Source organism: Salmo salar, chromosome 14 (assembly GCF_965601325.2).
Source record: "Salmo salar chromosome 14, fSalSal1, whole genome shotgun sequence".
In the NCBI taxonomy this organism is placed as follows: domain Eukaryota; kingdom Metazoa; phylum Chordata; class Actinopteri; order Salmoniformes; family Salmonidae; genus Salmo; species Salmo salar.
This window is the reverse complement of record NC_138304.1, coordinates 108,586,028-108,613,370: the sequence shown is the minus strand read 5'-3', so window position 1 is coordinate 108,613,370 and position 27,343 is coordinate 108,586,028. Positions and strand designations below refer to the sequence as shown.

The 27,343-nt window shown below is 45.7% G+C and overlaps 1 protein-coding gene across 1 annotated transcript in view; it reads right to left on the bottom strand.

Moving 5' to 3' along the window:
• azin1b (antizyme inhibitor 1b) overlaps positions 1-26,794 on the bottom strand; it is a 30,818-nt gene extending 4,024 nt beyond the window's left edge. Inside the window, exons 1-11 of the mRNA XM_014143324.3 lie at positions 26,612-26,794; positions 24,791-24,934; positions 24,161-24,327; positions 21,972-22,145; positions 19,184-19,356; positions 17,344-17,472; positions 16,961-17,042; positions 12,292-12,366; positions 11,945-12,110; positions 11,163-11,278; positions 5,645-5,868 (exon numbers count right to left, since the gene is read on the bottom strand). Coding sequence (XP_013998799.2) covers positions 5,645-5,868; positions 11,163-11,278; positions 11,945-12,110; positions 12,292-12,366; positions 16,961-17,042; positions 17,344-17,472; positions 19,184-19,356; positions 21,972-22,145; positions 24,161-24,262 — 1,241 coding nt within the window. The 5' untranslated portion in view covers positions 24,263-24,327; positions 24,791-24,934; positions 26,612-26,794. The remainder of the gene's footprint in view (positions 1-5,644; positions 5,869-11,162; positions 11,279-11,944; positions 12,111-12,291; positions 12,367-16,960; positions 17,043-17,343; positions 17,473-19,183; positions 19,357-21,971; positions 22,146-24,160; positions 24,328-24,790; positions 24,935-26,611) is intronic.
• Positions 26,795-27,343: the final 549 nt, after the last annotated feature.

The following is a 27,343-nucleotide window of genomic DNA, read 5'->3' as shown; positions in this document are numbered from 1 at the left end:
GAAGGGGTAGAGACGGTAAGGTAGGTAGGTAGCTGGTTCTGAAGGGGTAGAGACGGTAAGGTAGGTAGGTAGCTGGTTCTGAAGGTAGAGATGGTAAGGTAGGTAGGTAGTTGGTTCTGAAGGGGTAGAGACGGTAAGGTAGGTAGGTAGTTGGTTCTGAAGGGGTAGAGACGGTAAGGTAGGTAGTTGGTTCTGAAGGGGTAGAGACGGTAAGGTAGGTAGGTAGCTGGTTCTGAAGGTAGAGACGGTAAGGTAGGTAGGTAGCTGGTTCTGAAGGTAGAGATGGTAAGGTAGGTAGGTAGTTGGTTCTGAAGGGGTAGAGACGGTAAGGTAGGTAGGTAGCTGGTTCTGAAGGTAGAGACGGTAAGGTAGGTAGGTAGCTGGTTCTGAAGGGGTAGAGACGGTAAGGTAGGTAGGTAGCTGGTTCTGAAGGGGTAGAGACGGTAAGGTAGGTAGGTAGCTGGTTCTGAAGGGGTAGAGACGGTAAGGTAGGTAGGTAGCTGGTTCTGAAGGGGTAGAGACGGTAAGGTAGGTAGGGCTGGTTCTGAAGGGGTAGAGACGGTAAGGTAGGTAGGTAGCTGGTTCTGAAGGGGTAGAGATGGTAAGGTAGGTAGGTAGTTGGTTCTGAAGGGGTAGAGACGGTAAGGTAGGTAGGTAGCTGGTTCTGAAGGGGTAGAGACGGTAAGGTAGGTAGGTAGCTGGTTCTGAAGGTAGAGACGGTAAGGTAGGTAGGTAGCTGGTTCTGAAGGTAGAGACGGTAAGGTAGGTAGTTCTGAAGGGGTAGAGGCGGTAAGGTAGGTAGGTAGTTGGTTCTGAAGGGGTAGAGATGGTAAGGTAGGTAGGTAGCTGGTTCTGAAGGGGTAGAGACAGTAAGGTAGGTAGGTAGCTGGTTCTGAAGGGGTAGAGACAGTAAGGTAGGTAGGTAGCTGGTTCTGAAGGGGTAGAGACGGTAAGGTAGGTAGGTAGCTGGTTCTGAAGGGGTAGAGACGGTAAGGTAGGTAGGTAGCTGGTTCTGAAGGGGTAGAGACGGTAAGGTAGGTAGGTAGCTGGTTCTGAAGGGGTAGAGACGGTAAGGTAGGTAGGTAGCTGGTTCTGAAGGGGTAGAGACGGTAAGGTAGGTAGGTAGTTGGTTCTGAAGGGGTAGAGACGGTAAGGTAGGTAGCTGGTTCTGAAGGGGTAGAGATGGTAAGGTAGGTAGGTAGTTGGTTCTGAAGGGGTAGAGACGGTAAGGTAGGTAGCTGGTTCTGAAGGGGTAGAGACGGTAAGGTAGGTAGCTGGTTCTGAAGGGGTAGAGATGGTAAGGTAGGTAGGTAGTTGGTTCTGAAGGGGTAGAGACGGTAAGGTAGGTAGCTGGTTCTGAAGGGGTAGAGACGGTAAGGTAGGTAGCTGGTTCTGAAGGGGTAGAGACGGTAAGGTAGGTAGGTAGCTGGTTCTGAAGGGGTAGAGGCGGTAAGGTAGGTAGGTAGCTGGTTCTGAAGGGGTAGAGACGGTAAGGTAGGTAGGTAGCTGGTTCTGAAGGGGTAGAGGCGGTAAGGTAGGTAGGTAGCTGGTTCTGAAGGGGTAGAGACGGTAAGGTAGGTAGGTAGCTGGTTCTGAAGGGGTAGAGACGGTAAGGTAGGTAGGTAGTTGGTTCTGAAGGGGTAGAGACGGTAAGGTAGGTAGGTAGCTGGTTCTGAAGGGGTAGAGATGGTAAGGTAGGTAGGTAGCTGGTTCTGAAGGGGTAGAGACGGTAAGGTAGGTAGGTAGCTGGTTCTGAAGGGGTAGAGACGGTAAGGTAGGTAGGTAGCTGGTTCTGAAGGGGTAGAGATGGTAAGGTAGGTAGGTAGCTGGTTCTGAAGGGGTAGAGACGGTAAGGTAGGTAGTTGGTTCTGAAGGGGTAGAGACGGTAAGGTAGGTAGGTAGCTGGTTCTGAAGGGGTAGAGACGGTAAGGTAGGTAGGTAGCTGGTTCTGAAGGGGTAGAGACGGTAAGGTAGGTAGGTAGCTGGTTCTGAAGGGGTAGAGATGGTAAGGTAGGTAGGTAGCTGGTTCTGAAGGTAGAGACGGTAAGGTAGGTAGGTAGTTGGTTCTGAAGGTAGAGATGGTAAGGTAGGTAGGTAGGTAGTTGGTTCTGAAGGTAGAGACGGTAAGGTAGGTAGGTAGTTGGTTCTGAAGGGGTAGAGATGGTAAGGTAGGTAGCTGGTTCTGAAGGGGTAGAGACGGTAAGGTAGGTAGGTAGTTGGTTCTGAAGGGGTAGAGACGGTAAGGTAGGTAGGTAGTTGGTTCTGAAGGGGTAGAGACGGTAAGGTAGGTAGGTCGTTGGTTCTGAAGGGGTAGAGACGGTAAGGTAGGTAGGTAGCTGGTTCTGAAGGTAGAGACGGTAAGGTAGGTAGGTAGCTGGTTCTGAAGGTAGAGACGGTAAGGTAGGTAGGTAGCTGGTTCTGAAGGTAGAGACGGTAAGGTAGGTAGGTAGCTGGTTCTGAAGGGGTAGAGACTAAGGTAGGTAGGTAGTTGGTTCTGAAGGGGTAGAGATGGTAAGGTAGGTAGGTAGCTGGTTCTGAAGGGGTAGAGATGGTAAGGTAGGTAGTTGGTTCTGAAGGGGTAGAGACGGTAAGGTAGGTAGGTAGCTGGTTCTGAAGGGGTAGAGACGGTAAGGTAGGTAGGTAGCTGGTTCTGAAGGGGTAGAGACGGTAAGGTAGGTAGGTAGCTGGTTCTGAAGGGGTAGAGACGGTAAGGTAGGTAGGTAGCTGGTTCTGAAGGTAGAGATGGTAAGGTAGGTAGGTAGCTGGTTCTGAAGGTAGAGATGGTAAGGTAGGTAGGTAGCTGGTTCTGAAGGTAGAGATGGTAAGGTAGGTAGGTAGCTGGTTCTGAAGGTAGAGATGGTAAGGTAGGTAGGTAGCTGGTTCTGAAGGTAGAGATGGTAAGGTACACTACCGTTCAATTTGAGGGGAAAAAAAAGACACCTGATGCAAGCTGTTTCACGAGACAGATTAACTTAACCATTAGCAACTTTGAAAGAGAGAAAACGTAAATATTCAAGAACTAGGATGGTTTCAAATCAAATTTTATTTGTCACACACATGGTTAGCATGTGTTAATCCGAGTGTAGCGAAATGCTTGCGCTTCTAGTTCTGACAGTGCAGTAATATCTAACAAGTAATCTAACAATTCCACAACAACTACCTCATACACACAAATCTAAAGTATGTACATGAATGTATATGGATGAGCGATGACCGAGCGGCATAGGCAAGGTGCAATAGATGGTATAAAATACAGTATATACACGTGATATGAGTAATGTAAGATTTGTAAACATTATTTAGTGCCATTGTTTAAAGTGACTAGTGATCCATTTATTAAAGTGTCCAGTGATTGGGTCTCAGTGTAGGCAGCAGCCTCTCTGTGCTAGTGATGGCTGTTTAACAGTCTGATGGCCTGGAGATAGAAGCTGTTTTTCAGTCTCTCGGTCCCAGCTTTGATGCACCTGTACTGTCCTCGCCTTCTGGATGATAGCAGGGTGAACAGGCAGTGGCTCGGGTGGTTGTTGTCCTTGATGATCTTTTTGGCCTTCCTGTGATATCAGGTGGTGTAGGTGTCCAGGAGGGCAGGTAGTTTGCCTCTGGTGACGGGTTGTGCAGACCGCGCCACCCTCTGAAGAGCCTTGCGATTGAGGGCGGTGCAGTTGCCGTACGAGGCTGATGCTCTCGATTGTGCATCTGTAAACTTTGTCAGGGTTTTGGGTGACAAGCCAAATTTCTTCAGACTCCAGAGGTTGAAGAGGCGCTGCTACGCCTTCACCGCATTGTTTGTTTGAGTGGACCGTTTCAGTTTGTCTGATGTGTACGCCCAGGGATTTAAAACTTTCCATCTTCTCCACCGCTGTCCCGTCAATATGGACAGGGGGCTGCTCCCTCTGCTGTTTCCTGAAGTCCACGATCTTCTCCATTGTTTTGTTGATGTTGAGTGAGAGGGTGTTTTCCTGACACCACACTCCGAGGGCCCTCACCTCCTCCCTGTAGGCTGTCTCATCGTTGTTGGTAATCAAGCCTACCACTGTTGTGTCGTCTGCAAACTTGATGATTGAGTTGGAGGCGTGCATGGCCACGCAGTCATGGGTGAACAGGGAGTACAGGAGAGGGCTGAGAACGCACCCTTGTGGGGACCCAGTGTTGAGGGTCAGTGAAGTGGAGATGTTTCCTACCTTCACCACCTGGGGGTAGCCCGTCAGAAAGTCCAGGACCCAATTGCACATTGCGGGGTTGAGACCCAGGGCCTCAATCTTAATGATGAGCTTGGAGGGTACTATGGTGTTGAATGCTGAGCTGTAGTCAATGAACATTCTTACATAGGTATTCCTCTTGTCCAGATGGGATAAGGCAGTGTGATAGCGATTGCGTCCTCTGCAAACTGAAGTGGGTCTAGGGTGGCAGGTAAGGTGGCAGTGATATGATCCTTGACTAGCCTCTCAAAGCACTTCATGATGACAGAAGTGAGTGCTACGGGGCGATAGTCATTTAGTTCAGTTACCTTAGCTTTCTTGGGAACAGGAACAATGGTGGCCATCTTGAAGCATGTGGGGACAACAGACTGGGATAGGGTGCGGTTGAATATGTCCGTAAACACACCAGCCAGCTGGTCTGCGTATGCTCTGAGGATGCCATCTGGGCCAACAGCCTTGCGAGGGTTAACACGTTTAAATGTTTTACTCACGTCGGCCACGGAGAAGGAGAGGGTGAGGGCCTGCAGTCCTTGTTAGCGGGCCGCAACGGTGCCACTGTATTATCCTCAAAGCGGGCAAAGAAGGTGTTTCGTTTGTCTGGAAGCGTGACGTCGGTGTCCGTGACGTGGCTGGTTTTATTTTTGTAGTCCGTGATTTCCTGTAGACCCTGCCACATAACGTCTCGTGTCTGAGCCGTTGAATTGCGACTCCACTTTGTCCCTGTACTGGCATTTCACTTGTTTGATTGCCTTGTGGAGGGAATAACTACACTGTTTATATTCAGTCATATTCCCAGACCTCTTTCCAGGGTTGTGGGTTCGATTCCCACGGGGGGCCAGCACAGGAAAAAATTTATGAAATTGTATGAAATGTATGCATTCACTACTGTAAGTCGCTCTGGATAAGAGCGTCTGCTAAATGACTAAAATGTAAAATGTAAATGTAAGTTTCTTGATGGTCATCTTGGTGTCTGCTGTGACGATAACGGACGAGAATTCTCTTGGTGGGTAAAATGATTGTAAGGAATTCTAGATCGGGTGAGCAGAAGGATTTGAGTTCCTGTATGTTAGGATTACACCAAGTGTATTAAACCAAGTTAATATGATTATGATAGTGCTTTTGGCTTCTGGACAAATAAAGAAAGTTGATATGAAAACCAGTAGAACAGGAGAGAAAGGCTGTGTGACTGATGTTGCTAGTTTAGCTGTAGTCAGCTGCTTCATGCTGCTCCCCTTTCTACAACACCGCTCCCTGTGTGTCCGAGTCTCCACTCCATTCAGCCATTAGGATGAACATTTCTTATGGAAACTATCTGGACTAGAGACGGCCATTAGTTGGTAAGAAAGCTACGTTCTAACCCTCTGACTACAGACGCAACACATGAAGCAACACTAGAGAGAAATACACATTAGACCTCCCCCTGTAGCACTATAACTTGGCCGTACCAGTCAGAAGTGGAGACAGTGTAGTAGACTGGTGGTCTGATGGTTGAGGGGTCACTGAAGGAGGAGAGGTCCCCTAGGCCAGCAGCCCCCATGTTGTTAAAGACCAGCCAGTCTCCAGGGCTGAGCTCAGGCAGCAGGCAGTGGTCTACCAGCTGGTCTAGGCTGTCACATGATGGACCCCACAGGCTGCTGGAGAACACTGGCTCCTCCGTCGTAGACCCTCTCTGTGGAAGGAGAGGTTAAGATTACACACACATTGTCTTTGAGCAGGTGAGGCATATCAAACTATATGTTCAGCAAATGATAGAGGCTTCTCAACTCCTTGCCCGCCGACGGAGGCTTCTCAACTCCCTGCCCGCCGACGGAGGCTTCTCAACTCCCTGCCAGCTTACGGTCCTATGTGGTTTATTAAGCCCGGTTTGCAGTGCAACACAGTCGGGATAGTGTGTTGACATTCCAAATATTAAAATAAAATGAGTATGAATATTTTTTTGTTCAGATTTAAGTTGATTAAAAAACGCGTTAATCATATTATATACAGCGCACTCGGAAAGTATTCAAAACCTTCACCTTTTCCACATTTAGTTTGTTACATTACAGCATTATTCTAAAATTGATTTGAAAAAAAATCTCAATCTAAACACAAAACCCCTTAACAGAAATACCTTATTTAAATAAGTATTCAGACCCGTTGCTAAGAGACTCGAAATTGATCTCAGGTGCATCCTGATCTCAGGTGCATGTTTCTACAACTTGATTGTAAATGTGGCATTTCAGTTTAATTTGTTATAAATTAGCAAAAATGTCAAAAAAAACATGTTTTTGTTTTGTCATGATGTGTAGATTGATGGGAAAAAAACAATTTAATCAATTTTAGAGTAAGGCTGTAAAGTAACAAAACGTGGGAAAAGTGAAGGGGTGCATTGTACATAGGTATTCAGACCCTTTACTCAATACTTTGTTGAAGCACCTTTGGCAGTGATTACAGCCTCAGTCTTCTTGGGTATGACGCTACAAGCTTGACACACCTGTATTTGGGGAGTTTCTCCCATTCTTCTCTGCAGATCCTTTCAAGCTCTGTGAAGGATGCTCAGCTTGTGTGCAGTAAAGGCAAGAAACAGCGCAAGCCTTTCCTTTGCGACTTTTTCAAATCATAGTCTCACACCTCATGTAGCCTAGCCCATAGGCCTGTAGGCTCTACACCGGTTGTAAAACTTAACTGGCATACATTAGGCAGCTCCCTGAAAAGCATTCCGGGTGAATCGGGTTGAGAGAATGCCAAGAGTGTGCAAAGCTGTCATCAAGGCAAAGGGTGGCTAATTTGAAGAATCTCAAAGATAGATAGATAGATAAATATATAAATATATCAAAACTGAAATAACTTTTTTTTGGTTACTACATGATTCTATCTATCTATCTATCTATCTATCTATCTATCTATCTATCTATCTATCTATCTATCTATCTATCTATCTATCTATCTATCTATCTATCTATCTATCTATCTATCTATCTATCTATCTATCTATCTATCTATCTATCTATCTATCTATCTATCTATCTATCTATCTATCTATCTATCTATCTATCTATCTATCTATCTATCTATCTATCTATCTATCTATCTATCTATCTATCTATCTATCTATCTATCTATCTATCTATCTATCTATCTATCTATCTATCTATCTATCTATCTATCTATCTATCTATCTATCTATTTATATATATATATATATATATATATATAGATTTATTTCAGCGTCACCAAATGGTAAAAATAAAGACCCTTTAATGAATAGGTCCAAACTGTTGACCTGTAGTGTAAATGATAAGATCAGGACCCGCTAAATGAACGAGTCTAGCCCACAGCCACATCAGGACCCGCTAAATGAACGAGTCTAGCCCACAGCCAGATCAGGACCCGCTAAATGAACGAGTCTAGCCCACAGCCACATCAGGACCCGCTAAATGAATGAGTCTAGTCCACAGCCAGATCAGGACCCGCTAAATGAACGAGTCTAGTCCACAGCCACATCAGGACCCGCTAAATGAACGAGTCTAGCCCACAGCCAGATCAGGACCTGCTAAATGAACGAGTCTAGCCCACAGCCAGATCAGGACCCGCTAAATGAACGAGTCTAGCCCACAGCCAGATCAGGACCCGCTAAATGAACGAGTCTAGCCCACAGCCACATCAGGACCCGCTAAATGAACGAGTCTAGCCCACAGCCAGATCAGGACCCGCTAAATGAACGAGTCTAGCCCACAGCCACATCAGGACCCGCTAAATGAATGAGTCTAGTCCACAGCCAGATCAGGACCCGCTAAATGAACGAGTCTAGTCCACAGCCACATCAGGACCCGCTAAATGAACGAGTCTAGCCCACAGCCAGATCAGGACCTGCTAAATGAACGAGTCTAGCCCACAGCCAGATCAGGACCTGCTAAATGAACGAGTCTAGCCCACAGCCAGATCAGGGAATAACGTAAGGACAGTTCTGATTTATACCTTTCTGTTCTTCTGAAATAGATTACATTTTCCTCATATCATGTTTCTTTAAATCCATGTAATCCATGTCTAAAATAAATCAGGGATTTATTGTGAAGGTGTAGGCTATATTACATGGATTTATTGTGATGGTGTAGGTTATAGTACATGGATTTATTGTGATGGTGTAGACTATATTACATGGATTTATTGTGAAGGTGTAGGCTATATTACATGGATTTATTGTGAAGGTGTAGGTAGACTATATTACATGGATTTATTGTGATGGTGTAGACAGACTATATCACATGGATTTATTGTGATGGTGTAGACAGACTATATCACATGGATTTATTGTGATGGTGTAGACAGACTATATCACATGGATTTATTGTGATGGTGTAGACAGACTATATCACATGGATTTATTGTGATGGTGTAGACAGACTATATCACATGGATTTATTGTGATGGTGTAGACAGACTATATCACATGGATTTATTGTGATGGTGTAGACAGACTATATCACATGGATTTATTGTGATGGTGTAGACAGACTATATCACATGGATTTATTGTGATGGTGTAGACTATATCACATGGATTTATTGTGATGGTGTAGACTATATCACATGGATTTATTGTGATGGTGTAGACTATATTACATGGATTTATTGTGATGGTGTAGACTATATTACATGGATTTATTGTGATGGTGTAGACTATAGTACATGGATTTATTGTGATGGTGTAGACAGACTATATCACATGGATTTATTGTGATGGTGTAGACAGACTATATCACATGGATTTATTGTGATGGTGTAGACAGACTATATCACATGGATTTATTGTGATGGTGTAGACAGACTATATCACATGGATTTATTGTGATGGTGTAGACAGACTATATCACATGGATTTATTGTGATGGTGTAGACAGACTATATCACATGGATTTATTGTGATGGTGTAGACAGACTATATCACATGGATTTATTGTGATGGTGTAGACAGACTATATCACATGGATTTATTGTGATGGTGTAGACTATATTACATGGATTTATTGTGATGGTGTAGACTATATTACATGGATTTATTGTGATGGTGTAGACTATATTACATGGATTTATTGTGATGGTGTAGACTATATCACATGGATTTATTGTGATGGTGTAGACTATATCACATGGATTTATTGTGATGGTGTAGACAGACTATATCACATGGATTTATTGTGATGGTGTAGACAGACTATATCACATGGATTTATTGTGATGGTGTAGACAGACTATATCACATGGATTTATTGTGATGGTGTAGACAGACTATATCACATGGATTTATTGTGATGGTGTAGACAGACTATATCACATGGATTTATTGTGATGGTGTAGACAGACTATATCACATGGATTTATTGTGATGGTGTAGACAGACTATATCACATGGATTTATTGTGATGGTGTAGACTATATTACATGGATTTATTGTGATGGTGTAGACTATATTACATGGATTTATTGTGATGGTGTAGACTATATCACATGGATTTATTGTGATGGTGTAGACTATATTACATGGATTTATTGTGATGGTCTGGACTATATTACATGGATTTATTGTGATGGTGTAGACTATATTACATGGATTTATTGTGATGGTGTAGACTATATTACATGGATTTATGTTGACAGCCACAGCCCTACTACAGACCTATACATACTGCAGGAGGGAAGGTTGGAGAGAGGGCCACAGCCCTACCCACCACCTGTACCTTTATAATACACAGTAGGGGGAGACTTGAGTGCTACTTTCGCGATGAATAGTAATAAATCAGCTTATTTTAATAACTTTAGGGGAGATATATCTAATGACATTTTACAAAAGAAATGCCAGTTTGTAAGGGAAATTAATTCAAATGGATTATTTAAGAAGGTGGGTTTATTTGGCACACCCATGGGCTTAATGGGTACACAGTACCCAATACGCCCTGTCTGGACTTTTCACATATTTTATCAAAAACTAAAGTTATTAAACTTCACATGACATTAACCTTGCATTTTATATCCCCTTTTCATACAAAAAAATAGGGCAGTACATGTTAGAAATGACTAAACTTTGATTTTGGTGGGTTTAATAGTTACTAAGCAGCTACTGACCTCGTCCCCTCTGACGAGGACCCCGGCCCGCCGCTACTGACCCCGTCTCCTCTGACGAGGACCCCGGCCCGCCGCTACTGACCCCGTCCCCTCTGACGAGGACCCCGGCCCGCCGCTACTGACCCCGTCCCCTCTGACGAGGACCCCGGCCCGCCGCTACTGACCCCGTCCCCTCTGACGAGGACCCCGGCCCGCCGCTACTGACCCCGTCCCCTCTGACGAGGACCCCGGCCCGCCGCTACTGACCCCGTCCCCTCTGACGAGGACCCCGGCCCGCCGCTACTGACCCCGTCCCCTCTGACGAGGACCCCGGCCCGCCGCTACTGACCCCGTCCCCTCTGACGAGGACCCCGGCCCGCCGCTACTGACCCCGTCCCCTCTGACGAGGACCCCGGCCCGCCGCTACTGACCCCGTCCCCTCTGACGAGGACCCCGGCCCGCCGCTACTGACCCCGTCCCCTCTGACGAGGACCCCGGCCCGCCGCTACTGACCTCGTCTCCTCTGACGAGGACCCCGGCCCGCCGCTACTGACCTCGTCTCCTCTGACGAGGACCCCGGCCCGCCGCTACTGACCTCGTCTCCTCTGACGAGGACCCCGGCCCGCCGCTACTGACCTCGTCTCCTCTGACGAGGACCCCGGCCCGCCGCTACTGACCTCGTCTCCTCTGACGAGGACCCCGGCCCGCCGCTACTGACCTCGTCTCCTCTGACGAGGACCCCGGCCCGCCGCTACTGACCTCGTCCCCTCTGACGAGGACCCCGGCCCGCCGCTACTGACCTCGTCTCCTCTGACGAGGACCCCGGCCCGCCGCTACTGACCTCGTCTCCTCTGACGAGGACCCCGGCCCGCCGCTACTGACCTTGTGCACAGCCGGGGCAGGGATGGTGCTTCCTAGCAGCTTGCTGGAGAAAGACCCGTAGACGCCATCGTTCAGGTAGTACAGGAACTCTGGCTCGTCATCTGGTGTCAGCTCATCTGAAGATGGATGAAGAGACAGGCAGGATGTTTCAAAACGGAGTACAGCAACAAAGAGACTGCAATATACCGTAGGCCCCTTAGTGGGTTCATTGTAATGTTCTACAGCACCTGCTCTTAGATATTCTCTTACACGGTGTGTGTGCTCTGTTATAGATATTCTCTTACACGGTGTGTGTGCTCTGTTATAGATATTCTCTTACACGGTGTGTGTGCTCTGTTATAGATATTCTCTTACACGGTGTGTGTGCTCTGTTATAGATATTCTCTTACACGGTGTGTGTGCTCTGTTATAGATATTCTCTTACACGGTGTGTGTGCTCTGTTATAGATATTCTCTTACACGGTGTGTGTGCTCTGTTATAGATATTCTCTTACACGGTGTGTGTGCTCTGTTATAGATATTCTCTTACACGGTGTGTGTGCTCTGTTATAGATATTCTCTTACACGGTGTGTGTGCTCTGTTATAGATATTTTCTCATCCTACAGAGAAATACTGCCTCCATCCTATCCCATTAATTAAATAGAAATGTTTTATTTTTTAACCACATCCTAACTTCCGAGACACCCTTAGAGGGTGGAGTCACGGCCAGGGTCTGTCATTATCAACAGCAACCCGGGAGCAATTAATAGTAGTGATGGCAGTATTCAGTCAGCAGGCTCACCCTGAGCAAGGCTGTTCCAGTCCCGGGCCACAACCTTCTTGCCGATGACATTGACAGCCAGAGTGAAGGCAGAGGAGACGTAGTAGCTACCAGGCTGAGCAATGACTTGCACTCCAGACAGAGTGGGGAAGTAGGCATCCAGCAGCAGTCTGACGGTGGTATGAACCTGGAGAGAAGAAGTCAGTTGAGTAATGTCTGTGTTCAAAACAGCATTATATTCCCTCTATAGAGCACTACGTATTACCAGGCCCCATTAGGAATAGGGGGCCATTTGGGATAACATGCAATCTGCATCGTTTTTTTGTTGTTGTAAGTAATGCCATGTGATGCGAGGTATCATCATGTACCTGTTTGAGCTGAAACTCTGAGCCAGAGAATCCACCACCAATGTCCAGGATGCTCATGTTGAACCCCAACTCTGCCTAACCAGGAAAGAGACAGAAATGTTTTTTTTTTTAAAGAGCAAAAAAGATAAGGGCGGGGGGACACAGGGTAATCAGGCCTGAGAATTAGATATTGAACACTTACAGGATGTCTATGGACATAAACTTTTCACGCGTGAGTTCCAAATATCCAGCTGGTCACCCCCCCCCCCCCAGCCGGAGTGGTCATAATGCACTCACAGTTCCAACAACATGTGATGTCATAATGCACTCACTGTTCCAACAACATGTGATGTCATAATGCACTCACAGTTCCAACAACATGTGATGTCATAATGCACTCACAGTTCCAACAACATGTGATGTCATAATGCACTCACTGTTCCAACAACATGTGATGTCATAATGCACTCACTGTTCCAACATGTGATTGTTACTCAACAGGACAGTTAACCTGCCCTCAAACCAAGGCACGCTGCCTGCTAATTATCTGTATGTGGTCGTTTCTACTGTAGCATACCTTATGTATGAACACTGCATTCGTAAAGTTCTCAGACCCCTTGACTTTTCCCCCACATTTTGTTGAGTTACAGCCTTGTTCTAAAATGGATTAAATCATTTCGGGAAGTCCAGGATCCAGCTGCACAGGAAGGTGTTTAGTCCCATGGTCCTTAGTTTAGTGATGAGCTTTGAGGGAACTATGGTGTTGAACGCTGAGCTGTAGTCAATGAACAGCATTCTCACGTAGGTGTTCCTTTTGTCCAGGTGGAAAAGGGCTGTGTGGAGTGCGATCGTGTCAACTGTTGGGGCGGTGTGCGAATTGGAGTGGGTCTATGGTTTCCGGGATAATGCCGTTGATGTGAGCCATGACCAGCCGTTCAAAGCGCTTCATGGCTACAGACGTGAGTGCTACGGGGCGGTAATCATTTAGGCAGGTTACCTTCGCTTTCTTGGGAACAGGGACTATGGTGGTCTGCTTGAAACATGTAGGTATTACAGACCCAGTCAGGGAGAGGTTGAAAATGTCAGTGAAGACACTTGCCAGTTGGTCAGTGCATGCTCCGAGTACACGTCCTGGTAATTCGTCTGGCCTTGCGAATGTTGACCTGTTTAAAGGTCTTACTCACGTCGGCTACGGAGAGCGTGATCACACAGTCGTCCGGTACAGCTGGTGCACTCATGCATGCTTCAGTGTTGCTTGCCACGAAGCGAGCACAAAAAAAGCCCTGCCACAGCCGATGAGCATCAGAGCCGGTATAGTACGATTCAATCTTAGTCCTGTATTGTTTTTTTGTTTTTTTAACCTCGACCCCTTTTTCCGCCACAATTTCATGGTATCCAATTGTCCGTACGGGAGTTGCAGCAATGAGACTCGGGAGAGGCAAAGGTCAAGAGCCGTGCGTCCTCCAAAACACGACCCAACCAAGCCGCACTGCTTCTTGACTCAACGCCAGCTTAACCCGGAAGCCGGCCGCACCAGTGTGTCGGGGGAAAACGCCGTACACATGGCGGCCGTGTCAGGGCGCATGCGCCCAGCCCGCAACAGAAGTCGCTAGTGCGCGATGGGACAACGACGTCGCTGCCGGCCAAACCCTCCCCCCTAACCCAGACGACGCTGGGCCAATTACGCCGCGCCATGGGTCTCCCGGTCGCGGCCTGCTGAGGGATTTATTATAAGCGTCCCGGATTAGTGTCCCGCGCCTTGAAAGCGGCAGCTCTAGCCTTTAGCTCAGCGCGGATGTTGCCTGTAATGGTAGTCGACATCCCCTTCAACATGCAGAACAATAAAGGGCTGCTGGTGTGGAGGCTCGCCAACATATATAGTTATGGATCATTTAGTTATTGTCCTTGGTGTGGTTGGCCCTTTAAGGGGGGAGATGACATGGGGGTGAGTAGAGGAGCTTATTACAGGGTATTAAGGGGGAGATGACATGGGGGTGAGTAGAGGAGCTTATTACAGGGTATTAAGGAGGGAGATGACATGGGGGTGAGTAGAGGAGCTTATTACAGGGTATTAAGGGGGGAGATGACATGGGGGTGAGTAGAGGAGCTTATTACAGGGTATTAAGGGGGGAGATGACATGGGGGTGAGTAGAGGAGCTTATTACAGGGTATTAAGGGGGGAGATGACATGGGGGTGAGTAGAGGAGCTTATTACAGGGTATTAAGGAGGGAGATGACATGGGGGTGAGTAGAGGAGCTTATTACAGGGTATTAAGGGGGGAGATGACATGGGGGTGAGTAGAGGAGCTTATTACAGGGTATTAAGGGGGGAGATGACATGGGGGTGAGTAGAGGAGCTTATTACAGGGTATTAAGGGGGGAGATGACATGGGGGTGAGTAGAGGAGCTTATTACAGGGTATTAAGGGGGGAGATGACATGGGGGTGAGTAGAGGAGCTTATTACAGGGTATTAAGGAGGGAGATGACATGGGGGTGAGTAGAGGAGCTTATTACAGGGTATTAAGGGGGGAGATGACATGGGGGTGAGTAGAGGAGCTTATTACAGGGTATTAAGGAGGGAGATGACATGGGGGTGAGTAGAGGAGCTTATTACAGGGTATTAAGGGGGGAGATGACATGGGGGTGAGTAGAGGAGCTTATTACAGGGTATTAAGGAGGGTGATGACATGGGGGTGAGTGGAGGAGCTTATTACAGGGTATTAAGGAGGGAGATGACATGGGGGTGAGTAGAGGAGCTTTTACAGGGTATTAAGGAGGGAGATGACATGGGGGTGAGTAGAGGAGCTTATTACAGGGTATTAAGGAGGGAGATGACATGGGGGTGAGTAGAGGAGCTTATTACAGGGTATTAAGGAGGGTGATGACATGGGGGTGAGTGGAGGAGCTTATTACAGGGTATTAAGGAGGGAGATGACATGGTCAGATGGAGTGGTTATGAATAAAGTCTGTAGGTTGACCTCTGATCAGGAAGGTTAACTTCTCTAGGGTAGGGGGCAGTATTTTGACATTCGGTTGAAAGGCGTGCCCAAATTAAACTGCCTGCTACTCAGGCTCAGAAGGTAGGATTTGCATATTATTAGTATATTTGTATAGACAACACTGAAGTTTCTAAAACTGTTTGAATGATGTCTGTGAGTATAACAGAACTCATATGGCAGGCAAAAACCAGAGAAAAATCCAACCAGGAAGTGTGGAAATGTGAGGTTTGTCATTTTTCAAGTGATTCCCTATCCAGTATACAGTGACTGAGGGTTCATTTTGCACTTCCTAAGGCTTCCACTAGATGTCAACATTTACATTTAAGTCATTTAGCAGACGCTCTTATCCAGAGCGACTTACAAATTGGTGCATTCACCTTGTGATATCCAGTGGAACAACCACTTTACAATAGTGCATCTAAATCTTTTAAGGGGGGGGGGTTAGAAGGATTACTTTATCCTATCCTAGGTATTCCTTAAAGAGGTGGGGTTTCAGGTGTCTCCGGAAGGTGGTGATTGACTCCGCTGTCCTGGCGTCGTGAGGGAGCTTGTCAACAGTCTTTAGAACGTTGTTTCATGCTTCTACTGTGAATATGGAGCTAACAAGAGGGCCTGGAAGTAGATGAGTGAGAAAATGACATGAGCTCAGAGGCGCGCGCTCACATGAGAGTAAGCTGTGTTCCTTTTCTTTTCTGAAGACATTGGAATTGTCCGGTTGGAATATTACTGAAGATTTATGTTAAAAACAACTTAAAGATTGATGCTATACATCGTTTGACATATCTCTACGAAACGTAAATATAACTTTTTTTGACTTTTCGTTGTGACATTTTCGCGCGTTTCCTGCATTTGGAGTAGTGGACTGAACGCGAACAAAAAGGAGGTATTTGGACATAAATGATGGACTTTATCGAACAAAACAAACATTTGTTGTTGAACTGGGATTCCTGGGAGTGCATTCTGATGAAGATCATCAAAGGTAAGTGAATATTTATAATGTTATTTCTGAGTTTTGTTGACTCCACCAAATGGCGGGTTTGGTTTCGTGTCTGAATGCTGTACTCAGATTATTGCAGTGTGCTTTCGCTGTAAAGCTGTTTTGAAATCTGACACAGCGGTTGCATGAAGGAGAAGTGTATCTATAATTCTTTGAATAACAATTTAATATTTTATCAACGTTTATGATGAGTATTTCTGTAAATTGATGTGCACATTCACCGCAAGTTGTGGGAGGCAAAACATTTCTGAACATTACACGCCAATGTAAAATGGGATTTTTGGATATAAATATGAACTTTATCGCGCAAAACATACATGTATTGTGTAACATGAAGTCCTATGAGTGCCATCTGATGAAGATCAAAGGTTAGTGATTAATTTGATCTGTATTTCTGGTTTTTGTGACACCTCTCCTTGCTTGGAAAATGGCTGTGTGGTTTTTCTTGTCTAGGCGCTGTCCTAACATAATCTAATGTTATGCTTTCGCCGTAAAGCCTTTTTGAAATCAGACAATGTGGTTGGATTAACAAGAAGTGTATCTTTAAAATGGGATATAATAGTTGTATGTTTGAGAAATTTGAATTATGAGATTTGTTGTTTTGAATTTGTCGCCCTGCTATTTCACTGGCTGTTGAATAGTGTGTCCCGCAGGTGGGACAGTAGCGTCCCACATAAGCTCCTCTCTACTCACCCCCATGTCAAACACACAGCGGGCATCCGACAGCGCGTGGGTGTAGGCCTGCAGGTCCTTGCAGGAGCTGGGAACGTGGAACCTGAAAACACAACCAAAGACAATTGTAATTACTGTACTAACAGTAGTAACTAGGTTTCTAAAAATACGATTGTAAGGATTAGGAAGATGCTAAATCATGGTAGCTACTGCCTGAAGCAGAAGTAAAAACAGATCAATTTGTCGCTACAGCCCCAACAGGTAACTCAAGGTCAAATGAATTGAACCTAAACATGTATATTGGATGAACCAACCCTTTAAATCATTCCAAATGGACAAAGCACTACGTGTGATGGTCACCATTTAACAGCATCCTAAGTACACTGTGAAAGATGTGTACTTACGTCACTCCCACCACCTGCACCCCCAGGTCCTTGGCAGCCTCCAGCAGGCGCCTACAGCCTTTCAGAGAGCAGCCAAACTCCATGCTGGTCTCTGCTGCCTGGGCCCATGTAGTTACCTGAACCAGCAGCCTGGGAGGAACAGAGCAAGGCACAATTCACTTTATTCACTAAGGACATTTTACATATGTCCCAGGAATCTGACCTGTGGTGCTGACAAAAATAAAACTAACATAATAGACAGAAGAATTTACACTATTTACAAAAATTCATTAGTGACCGGTCCTCTTCTCTTCCATAGTTCACAGAGACCTGGCACGGTCCTCTCCTCCATAGTACACAGAGACCTGGCACGGTCCTCTTCTCTTCCATAGTACACAGAGACCTGGCACGGTCCTCTTCTCTTCCATAGTTCACAGAGACCTGGCACGGTCCTCTTCTCTTCCATAGTTCACAGAGACCTGGCACGGTCCTCTCCTCCATAGTACACAGAGACCTGGCACGGTCCTCTTCTCTTCCATAGTACACAGAGACCTGGCACGGTCCTCTTCTCTTCCATAGTTCACAGAGACCTGACACGGTCCTCTCCTCTTCCATAGTACACAGAGACCTGGCACGGTCCTCTTCTCTTCCATAGTACACAGAGACCTGGCACGGTCCTCTTCTCTTCCATAGTTCACAGAGACCTGGCACGGTCCTCTTCTCTTCCATAGTTCACAGAGACCTGGCACGGTCCTCTTCTCTTCCATAGTTCACAGAGACCTGGCACGGTCCTCTTCTCTTCCATAGTTCACAGAGACCTGGCACGGCCCTCTCTTCCATAGTTCACAGAGACCTGGCACGGTCCTCTTCTCTTCCATAGTTCACAGAGACCTGGCACGGTCCTCTTCTCTTCCATAGTTCACAGAGACCTGGCACGGTCCTCTTCTCTTCCATAGTTCACAGAGACCTGGCACGGTCCTCTCTTCCATAGTTCACAGAGACCTTGCACGGCCCTCTCTTCCATAGTTCACAGAGACCTGGCACGGTCCTCTTCTCTTCCATAGTTCACAGAGACCTGGCACGGTCCTCTCTTCCATAGTACACAGAGACCTGGCACGGTCCTCTTCTCTTCCATAGTTCACAGAGACCTTGCACGGCCCTCTCTTCCATAGTTCACAGAGACCTGGCACGGTCCTCTTCTCTTCCATAGTTCACAGAGACCTGGCACGGTCCTCTTCTCTTCCATAGTTCACAGAGACCTGGCACGGTCCTCTTCTCTTCCATAGTTCACAGAGACCTGGCACGGTCCTCTTCTCTTCCATAGTTCACAGAGACCTGGCACGGTCCTCTTCTCTTCCATAGTTCACAGAGACCTGGCACGGTCCTCTTCTGTTCCATAGTTCACAGAGACCTGGCACGGTCCTCTCTTCCATAGTTCACAGAGACCTGACACGGTCCTCTTCTGTTCCATAGTTCACAGAGACCTGGCACGGCCCTCTCTTCCATAGTTCACAGAGACCTGGCACGGTCCTCTTCTCTTCCATAGTTCACAGAGACCTGGCACGGTCCTCTTCTCTTCCATAGTTCACAGAGACCTGGCACGGTCCTCTTCTCTTCCATAGTTCACAGAGACCTGGCACGGTCCTCTTCTCTTCCATAGTTCACAGAGACCTGGCACGGTCCTCTCTTCCATAGTTCACAGAGACCTGACATGGTCATATCAGTATGTGATACTGATAAAAAAGTGTGAAGGAGCTTTTTTCCCGTTTTGAATTACTTCAACTTTTCCCAGTTAACTACAAACCAAGAAACACCTAAATGTGCAATTTCCTTTTAGACTCTGGTCTGCATGGGCACCTACCTGGCATTTGGGTGAGAACGGGCTATCTTGCAGAGTTCCGTCTCGCTGTCGCACACCAAGAGGTCGACGCCATTCTTGGCTGCGTGTTTGATGTGGGACAGCTGTTTGCAAACTCCAGAGAAGATGATGTTGTCAGGGGGCACGCCGTGGTCCAACACCAGACTGACTTCAGCCTGAGACAACACATCATATGCACATACGTTAGAAGACATGACATACAAGTTACATTTTAGGAGAGGACAATGAAACAGTTAGACGTGTAGTTCAAATAAAATGTTATTTGTGAAATGCGTCAAAAGCAACCGGTGTAGACCTAACCGTGGTGTGCTTATTTACAAGCCCTTCTTGGTGACAGGTGGGCAGTATTCGGAAATTCAGATGAATGACGTGCCCAAATTAAACTGCCTGCTACTCAGGCCCAGAAGGTAGGATATGCATATTATTAGTAGATTTGGATAGAAAACACTCTGAAGTTTCTAAAACTGTTTAAATGATGTCTGAGTATAACAGAACTCATATGGCAGGCAAAAACCTGAAGAAAAAAAAATCCAACCAGGAAGTGGTTTGTAGTTTTTCAATCGATTGCCTTTCCAAACTACAGTGTGTGTGGGATCATTTTGCACTTCCTAAGGCATCCACTAGATGTCAACAGTCTTTAGAACCTTGTTTCATGCTTCTACTGTTACTGGGGAGAGAATAAGAGCTGTCTCAAGCCAGAGACCAACGAGTCGTTTACTGTGCGGGCACACAGGCGCGCCGTTCCTTATTTTTCCTCTAATGAATACGCTATTGTCCGGTTGGAATATTATCGAAGATTAATGTTAAAAAGACCCTAAGGATTGATTGTAAACATCGTTTGACATGTTTCTACAAACGGTAATGGAACTATTTGACTTTGTCTCTCCTTGCTTGGAAAATGCCTGTGTGGTTTTCTTGTTTAGGCACGGTCCTAACACCAAGTAGACTAAAATAAAAAATATATAAAAAGTAACATAACAATAACGAGGCTATATACAGGGGGCACTGGTACTGAGTTAGTGTGGAGGCTATATACAGGGGGTACTAGTACTGAGTTAGTGTGGAGGCTATATACAGGGGGGCACTGGTACTGAGTTAGTGTGGAGGCTATATACAGGGGGTACTAGTACTGAGTTAGTGTGGAGGCTATATACAGGGGGCACTAGTACTGAGTTAGTGTGGAGGCTATATACAGGGGGTACTAGTACTGAGTTAGTGTGGAGGCTATATACAGGGGGCACTGGTACTGAGTTAGTGTGGAGGCTATATACAGGGGGCACTGGTACTGAGTTAGTGTGGAGGCTATATACAGGGGGCACTAGTACTGAGTTAGTGTGGAGGCTATATACAGGGGGGCATCGGTACAGAGTTAGTGTGGAGGCTATATACAGGGGGGTATCGGTACAGAGTTAGTGTGGAGGCTATATACAGGGGGCACTAGTACTGAGTTAGTGTGGAGGCTATATACAGGGGGTACTAGTACTGAGTTAGTGTGGAGGCTATATACAGGGGGCACTGGTACTGAGTTAGTGTGGAGGCTATATATAGGGGGTACTAGTACTGAGTTAGTGTGGAGGCTATATACAGGGGGTACTGGTACTGAGTTAGTGTGGAGGCTATATACAGGGGGTACTAGTACTGAGTTAGTGTGGAGGCTATATACAGGGGGTACTAGTACTGAGTTAGTGTGGAGGCTATATACAGGGGGGCATCGGTACAGAGTAGGTGTGTGGAGGTACAGGTTAGTTGAGGTAATCTGTACATGTAGGTGGGGGTGAAGTGACTATGCATAGATAATAAACAGCAAGTAGCAGCAGTATACAAAAGGGGGAGGAGGGGGGGTCAATGTAAATTGTCCGGTGGCGATTTTATGAATTGTTCAGCAGTCTAATGTCTTGGGGGTAGAAGCTGTTGAGGAGCCTTTTGGTCCTAGACTTGGCGCTCTGGTACCACTTGCTGTGCAGTAGCAGAGAAAACAGTCCAGAACTTGGGTGACTGGAGTCTGACAATTGGCTTTTATGGGCTTTCCTCTGGCACCGCCTGGTATAGAGGTCTTGGATGGCAGGCAGCTTAGCCCCAGTGATGTACTGGGCCGTTCACACTACCCTCTGTAGTGCCTTGTGGTCGGAGGCCGAGCAGTTGCCATACCAGGCGGTGATGCAACCAGTCAGGATGCTCTCGATGGTGCAGCTGTAGAACCTTTTGAGGATCTGGGGACGCATGACGAATCTTTTCAGTCTCCTGAGACTACATCACAGATTGTTGGTGATGTGGACACCAAGGAACTTGAAGCTCTCGACCCGCTCCACTAGAGCCCCGTCGATGTGAATGGGGTTGTTTTCAGCCCTCCTTTTCCTGTAGTCCACAATCATCTCCTTTGTCTTGATCACGTTGAGGGAGAGTTTTTTTTTTTTTTATCCTGGCACCACACGGCCAGGTCTCTGACCTCCTCCCTATAGGATGTCTCGTTGTTGTCGGTGATCAGGCCTACCACTGTTGTGTCGTCAGCAAACTTAATGGTGGTGTTGGAGTCGTGAGTGAACAGGGAGTACAGGAGGGGACTAAGTACACAACCCTGAGGGTCCTCCGTGTTGAGGGTCAGTGTGACTGATGTGTTATTACCTATCCTTTAGAGTTTGTGATCCCACTGGCACAGAGAAAGCCCACAGAATGACAAGGTATTCAAGCTGTTAGTGTTAGTTGATTGATCTATGTTTTTCATAAAAACATAAGCGATAAAATGTAAAAAAAAAAAAATGTTACCACTGACCTTGTTAGCACAGACGAAGCCGAGGCCGAGAGAGGCCAGGACCTCGATGACAACCAGGCTGCTGTTGGATTGGACCTGGTAGTAGGGACGGATCTGGGGCATGCTGAGCTGCCACTGGACATGCTGTCTCATCAGGGACCCAAGGTCAGACACTACAAACACACTCTTTTCAGCCTGGGGAACACAAGAGCTAGTTATATATATATATATATATATATCCACAATGTAATGCTCACAAGAACCATATAATATACTGTCCCCTTCATATGTATTTGGACAGTGAAGCTAACATTTTTTTAATTATACTACATTTTGGATTTTATATATATACACACACCTCTCTAGTGCTTGTCTGTCTGTCTGTATATATACACACACCACACACATATACATATATACATACATACATATATATACAGAGAAGCGCTAGATATAGATATAATAAATATATACATGCACACACACACACCCCTGAAAGACAAGCGCTGGTTACACACACACACACTGAAAGACAAGCGCTGGTCACACACACACACACACACACTGAAAGACAAGCGCTGGTCACACACACACACACTGAAAGACAAGCGCTGGTTACACACACCACACTGAAAGACAAGCGCTGGTTACACACACACACACTGAAAGACAAGCGCTGGTTACACACACACACTGAAAGACAAGCGCTGGTTACACACACACACTGAAAGACAAGCGCTGGTTACACACACACGCGCTGGTTACACACACACACACACACACACACAGAAAGACAAGCGCTGGTTACACACACACACACACACACACACACACACAAGCGCTGGTTACACACACACACTGAAAGACAAGCGCTGGTTACACACACACACTGAAAGACAAGCGCTGGTTACACACACACACTGAAAGACAAGCGCTGGTTACACACACACACACACACACACACACACGCGCTGGTTACACACACACACAGAAAGACAAGCGCTGGTTACACACACACACACACTGAAAGACAAGCGCTGGTTACACACACACACACACTGAAAGACAAGCGCTGGTTACACACACACACTGAAAGACAAGCGCTGGTTACACACACACACTGAAAGACAAGCGCTGGTTACACACACACACTGAAAGACAAGCGCTGGTTACACACACACGCGCTGGTTACACACACACACACACAGAAAGACAAGCGCTGGTTACACACACACACACACACACACACACACACACACACAGAAAGACAAGCGCTGGTTACACACACACACAGAAAGACAAGCGCTGGTTACACACACACACACACACATCTTGTTGCCTGAAGAAAAGTAAATATGGACAATTCCAACATCTTCAATGCGCCTCTGAATTGGATGAGGACCCGGTGTCTCTTCACTAGTCCTTCAGAGCCTCTGAATTGGATGAGGACCCAGTGTCGCTTCACTAGTCCTTCAGAGCCTCTGAATTGGATGAGGACCCGGTGTCTCTTCACTAGTCCTTCAGAGCCTCTGAATTGGATGAGGACCCGGTGTCTCTTCACTAGTCCTTCAGAGCCTCTGAATTGGATGAGGACCCGGTGTCGCTTCACTAGTCCTTCAGAGCCTCTGAATTGGATGAGGACCCAGTGTCTCTTCACTAGTCCTTCAGAGCCTCTGAATTGGATGAGGACCCGGTGTCTCTTCACTAGTCCTTCAGAGCCTCTGAATTGGATGAGGACCCGGTGTCGCTTCACTAGTCCTTCAGAGCCTCTGAATTGGATGAGGACCCGGTGTCTCTTCACTAGTCCTTCAGAGCCTCTGAATTGGATGAGGACCCGGTGTCTCTTCACTAGTCCTTCAGAGCCTCTGAATTGGATGAGGACCCGGTGTCTCTTCACTAGTCCTTCAGAGCCTCTGAATTGGATGAGGACCCGGTGTCTCTTCACTAGTCCTTCAGAGCTGCGATGCCTGTGAGAAGGACTCGACCTCATGACGGGCATTAGCTTATTTCAACTGAGATCTGAGCGACATGCGAATGAGTCGTGCTTCGGAGCACAGCAATTGGTTCATCCCCAGGGCACAACAGCCACAAGGCAAGGAATTTGGAGGGGGGGGGGGGGGGATTTAGACATTGTTAAAAGGCTTTCATGAATCATCCTCCAGGGTTGTTTTAGCTGTTCTAAATCATGTGAAATGAATTAATTCCCTCACCAGAGCTTGTTCGTAAACATGTCCGTCAATGACATCTTCCAGGGTGGTGTCACCCTCCAGGAGTTCAATCATGTGGTTCGGTTGGTCAGCAAGTCCTTTCATCTCAACCGTATTCAGCAGACAATCATAAAGAAGTAGTAGTCAAAGTCGCGACTGAGCCGTGGGTCCTGCAACACACAGACAGAGGACAACGATATGTTGCTGGTAGGTGGACAATCACCTTAATTATTACAAAACTCATTTAAAAGAAACCATGCAAGATGGTACAAAAAAAAAAAAAAAAAAACTTTTCAAACACTTCGAATATCTGAAGACAGAAGTAGATAAAAAATATATTTATTTTCCACCGTGCTTGCCGAGACATGGGTTGGACTGTGTATGACGTGTCCGATATTGACTTTAATTCCAGAGGCGTCAGCTTGATCTAAAAGCTGCTTATATCAATAAGCCCCTTTGTAAGGGTGCCTTCAAACCAAAAACACATCAACTGGTTGTCTGACGCAGCAAAAACACCACTTCCCACAACACACTGCTCTTATTGGGAACCATCGAGTCCCTGCTCTTTTTCACGCATACGTTTGTCCGGTTCGAAAGCAGCCTACGGAAAGTGTCAGAATGGCTTCTGCTTACATGGACAAGTCTGTAGATGGCCGTGTCCCGCTATCAGCTAGGATCCCAAGGCGGCTCAGCGTTGAAGTCAAAGCGCTCCCGGTAAAGGGCCGCCCCTAGGCCTTCTGGGTAGCAGTTATACACCTGTAAAGAGAAGAGGGAGCCCTGTGGGGAGAACAGGTACACGTGTATAAAAAAATAAAAAAAAAAAGTTGTTGATTGTTTGTGTTGAAACTGGAAAACGTGTGACTCAAAGGCCTAGAGGCTCAGACAAGTCACTAACATAGTCAGCCAGGCGTGACAGCATGGATAGAGGGTACAGTGTGTTCAGATCTAGTCACTATTGCATAAACCTGGAAAGTAATTATATTCATTGACAGCTTTGGGAGATTATACTGATGGTAAAGTCTGTACACATAGCTATGTTGAGTGAAATTTACTGCACCCTAAAAATAACAATTTGTTAGTGGTGTATGGAAGGATCGATATGTTAGGTACTTAGCTGCTACCCAGTTGTGCTTTAGGTAAATATTGACAATGTTAAAACATGGCATTCTGTACTCATTTACCGGAGCACTGTAACCAACTATGTTTAGGAAAAACATTCCTAGGGGAGTTTAAAATTCATTTATTGAGGCTGAAAGCTGTTGGATACACATCAATAAAACATACTATTAGCATAATTAATCAATGTGCTTTGACAAGCAAAGAAATAAATGGGAGAGAAAATGTTGCCATGCAACGGGCAAAACACTAATGTAATCTAGCAAGTGTTACTTTGATTCCCAGTAAAGGCCGGTATTTTGAATCAGTATCGTGGATGACCTTGATGAATGGGTAGGATATAAACAAGTATAGATTAGAAAATGTAACTAGGTCTGAACCTGTACTTTAGACCTCTCTAACACCCAGATTCTAACTCCCATTCACCAGCTCGGCAAAATACGTTCATTGATAACCAAATAGAAAGTTTCGTTGAGCAACCATATTAAAATGTACTGACGTTGAACCGGTATGTACTTACATTTACTTACATTACATACTTCCAAAAAACGTCTAAATAAAAATAATTACAATTAATGGGGGAAAAAGCCTCTTGGCCACCTCCAATATACTCATCCGCTGTACTTCAGACCCGTGCGTGGCTATACCTTTTTTTTTTTTTTAAGAAGTACATACCAGTCGTAACGGGAGTAAATTATTAAGATAGTTACTCAGTGAAACTCCATATTTGGTGACCAACGAAAGTATTTTGACATATCGCTTGTAAAGCTGGTGAATGAGAGTTTAAACCGTAGCTTTCTGGGCGTTAGAGAAGTCTAACACATACTGGTTCAGTTTAATCTCTTTAGTTTATCACAACACAGCAAACGATCAACGAATTATGTCTGATAAACATTAAGATGTAGGTAGCTACTTAATAACATTTATTTGGCTGTCAATCTCCAGAGACACAGCGAAACGTTTTAACATTTGACAGTAACTAGAACTCATGAAGATAACGGCGGCTGTTGACATTGCGCTAACAAGTACACGTAGCTAGCTAGCGAGCTACCAAAATCGTAAAAATACATTTAAATGCCATAATTTATCAAATAGTATCTTATTTTGTTTCTACAGGTAAACAATGTGTGTAAATATTTACAAGAGCGCCATTTCCAGATGGAAAAGGTAAGCAGGTAGCTAGCCAGCTACTCGCCTGTCCTGTACCTAGCTAGCCGTTAGCATCCTGTTCGCTGGTTAGCACTGCGACCGCCATGTTGCGTTGGCTAACCAGCTCACTTTAGCACGAATTCAAACAACAGCAAAAAATTCAATCCAAGTTTTTTTTGTAATACTTACGTGAGATAACGGCGAAAATGTTTCGGAAAATCGTCTTCTCTTTTTCGGCGGAATTTTTAAAATGTAGTGCACACCACATAAAAAGAAAGAAAAGCGTATATTTTTGCCATATGTTTTGGCTGACGAGAGCTCGGTAAATGTCCGGACGTTGTTACTCTGGGCTAGTGGGAGGAACGAAGACGGAAACACGTCATCAACGAGGCGGGGTCTGCTTTGCCTTAGCCAATCATGTTTCTCTATTTAAAAAAAAAAAAGTCCATACCAAATATGTATTTCCGAATTGTTGTGAGTTTAATCATGGTCATTATATTATTTAATGCTTACATATAACTTTATAGAGATATAGGGACTATCATGCGAAAACTGTTTGGGAGATTATTTTCAGACTCATGAATGTTATGACAATTTAGTTGCATTTGCTGTTGAATAAGATTCTGAATCATTTATATAATTATGAACAGTAGCAACAGATGTTGCTCACATTGAAACCAATTCACTTGTCCATAGTTGTGTGACTAAAGTAAAACGCTGGCTATTTGTGTCTGATCTCCTATTATTTATGTGGCTCAGCTGACACTCTGTCAATGCAGTGCACACATCATGTAAACACAAATACTGTACATCATCAGGAAAAGAAATGTGTTTACCTGCTATACTATAGAATCCCATTTCAGCTACCCAAATACCCAAACTCCAGTGCTACAGTCCCCACAGCGGCACACATTTCTGTTG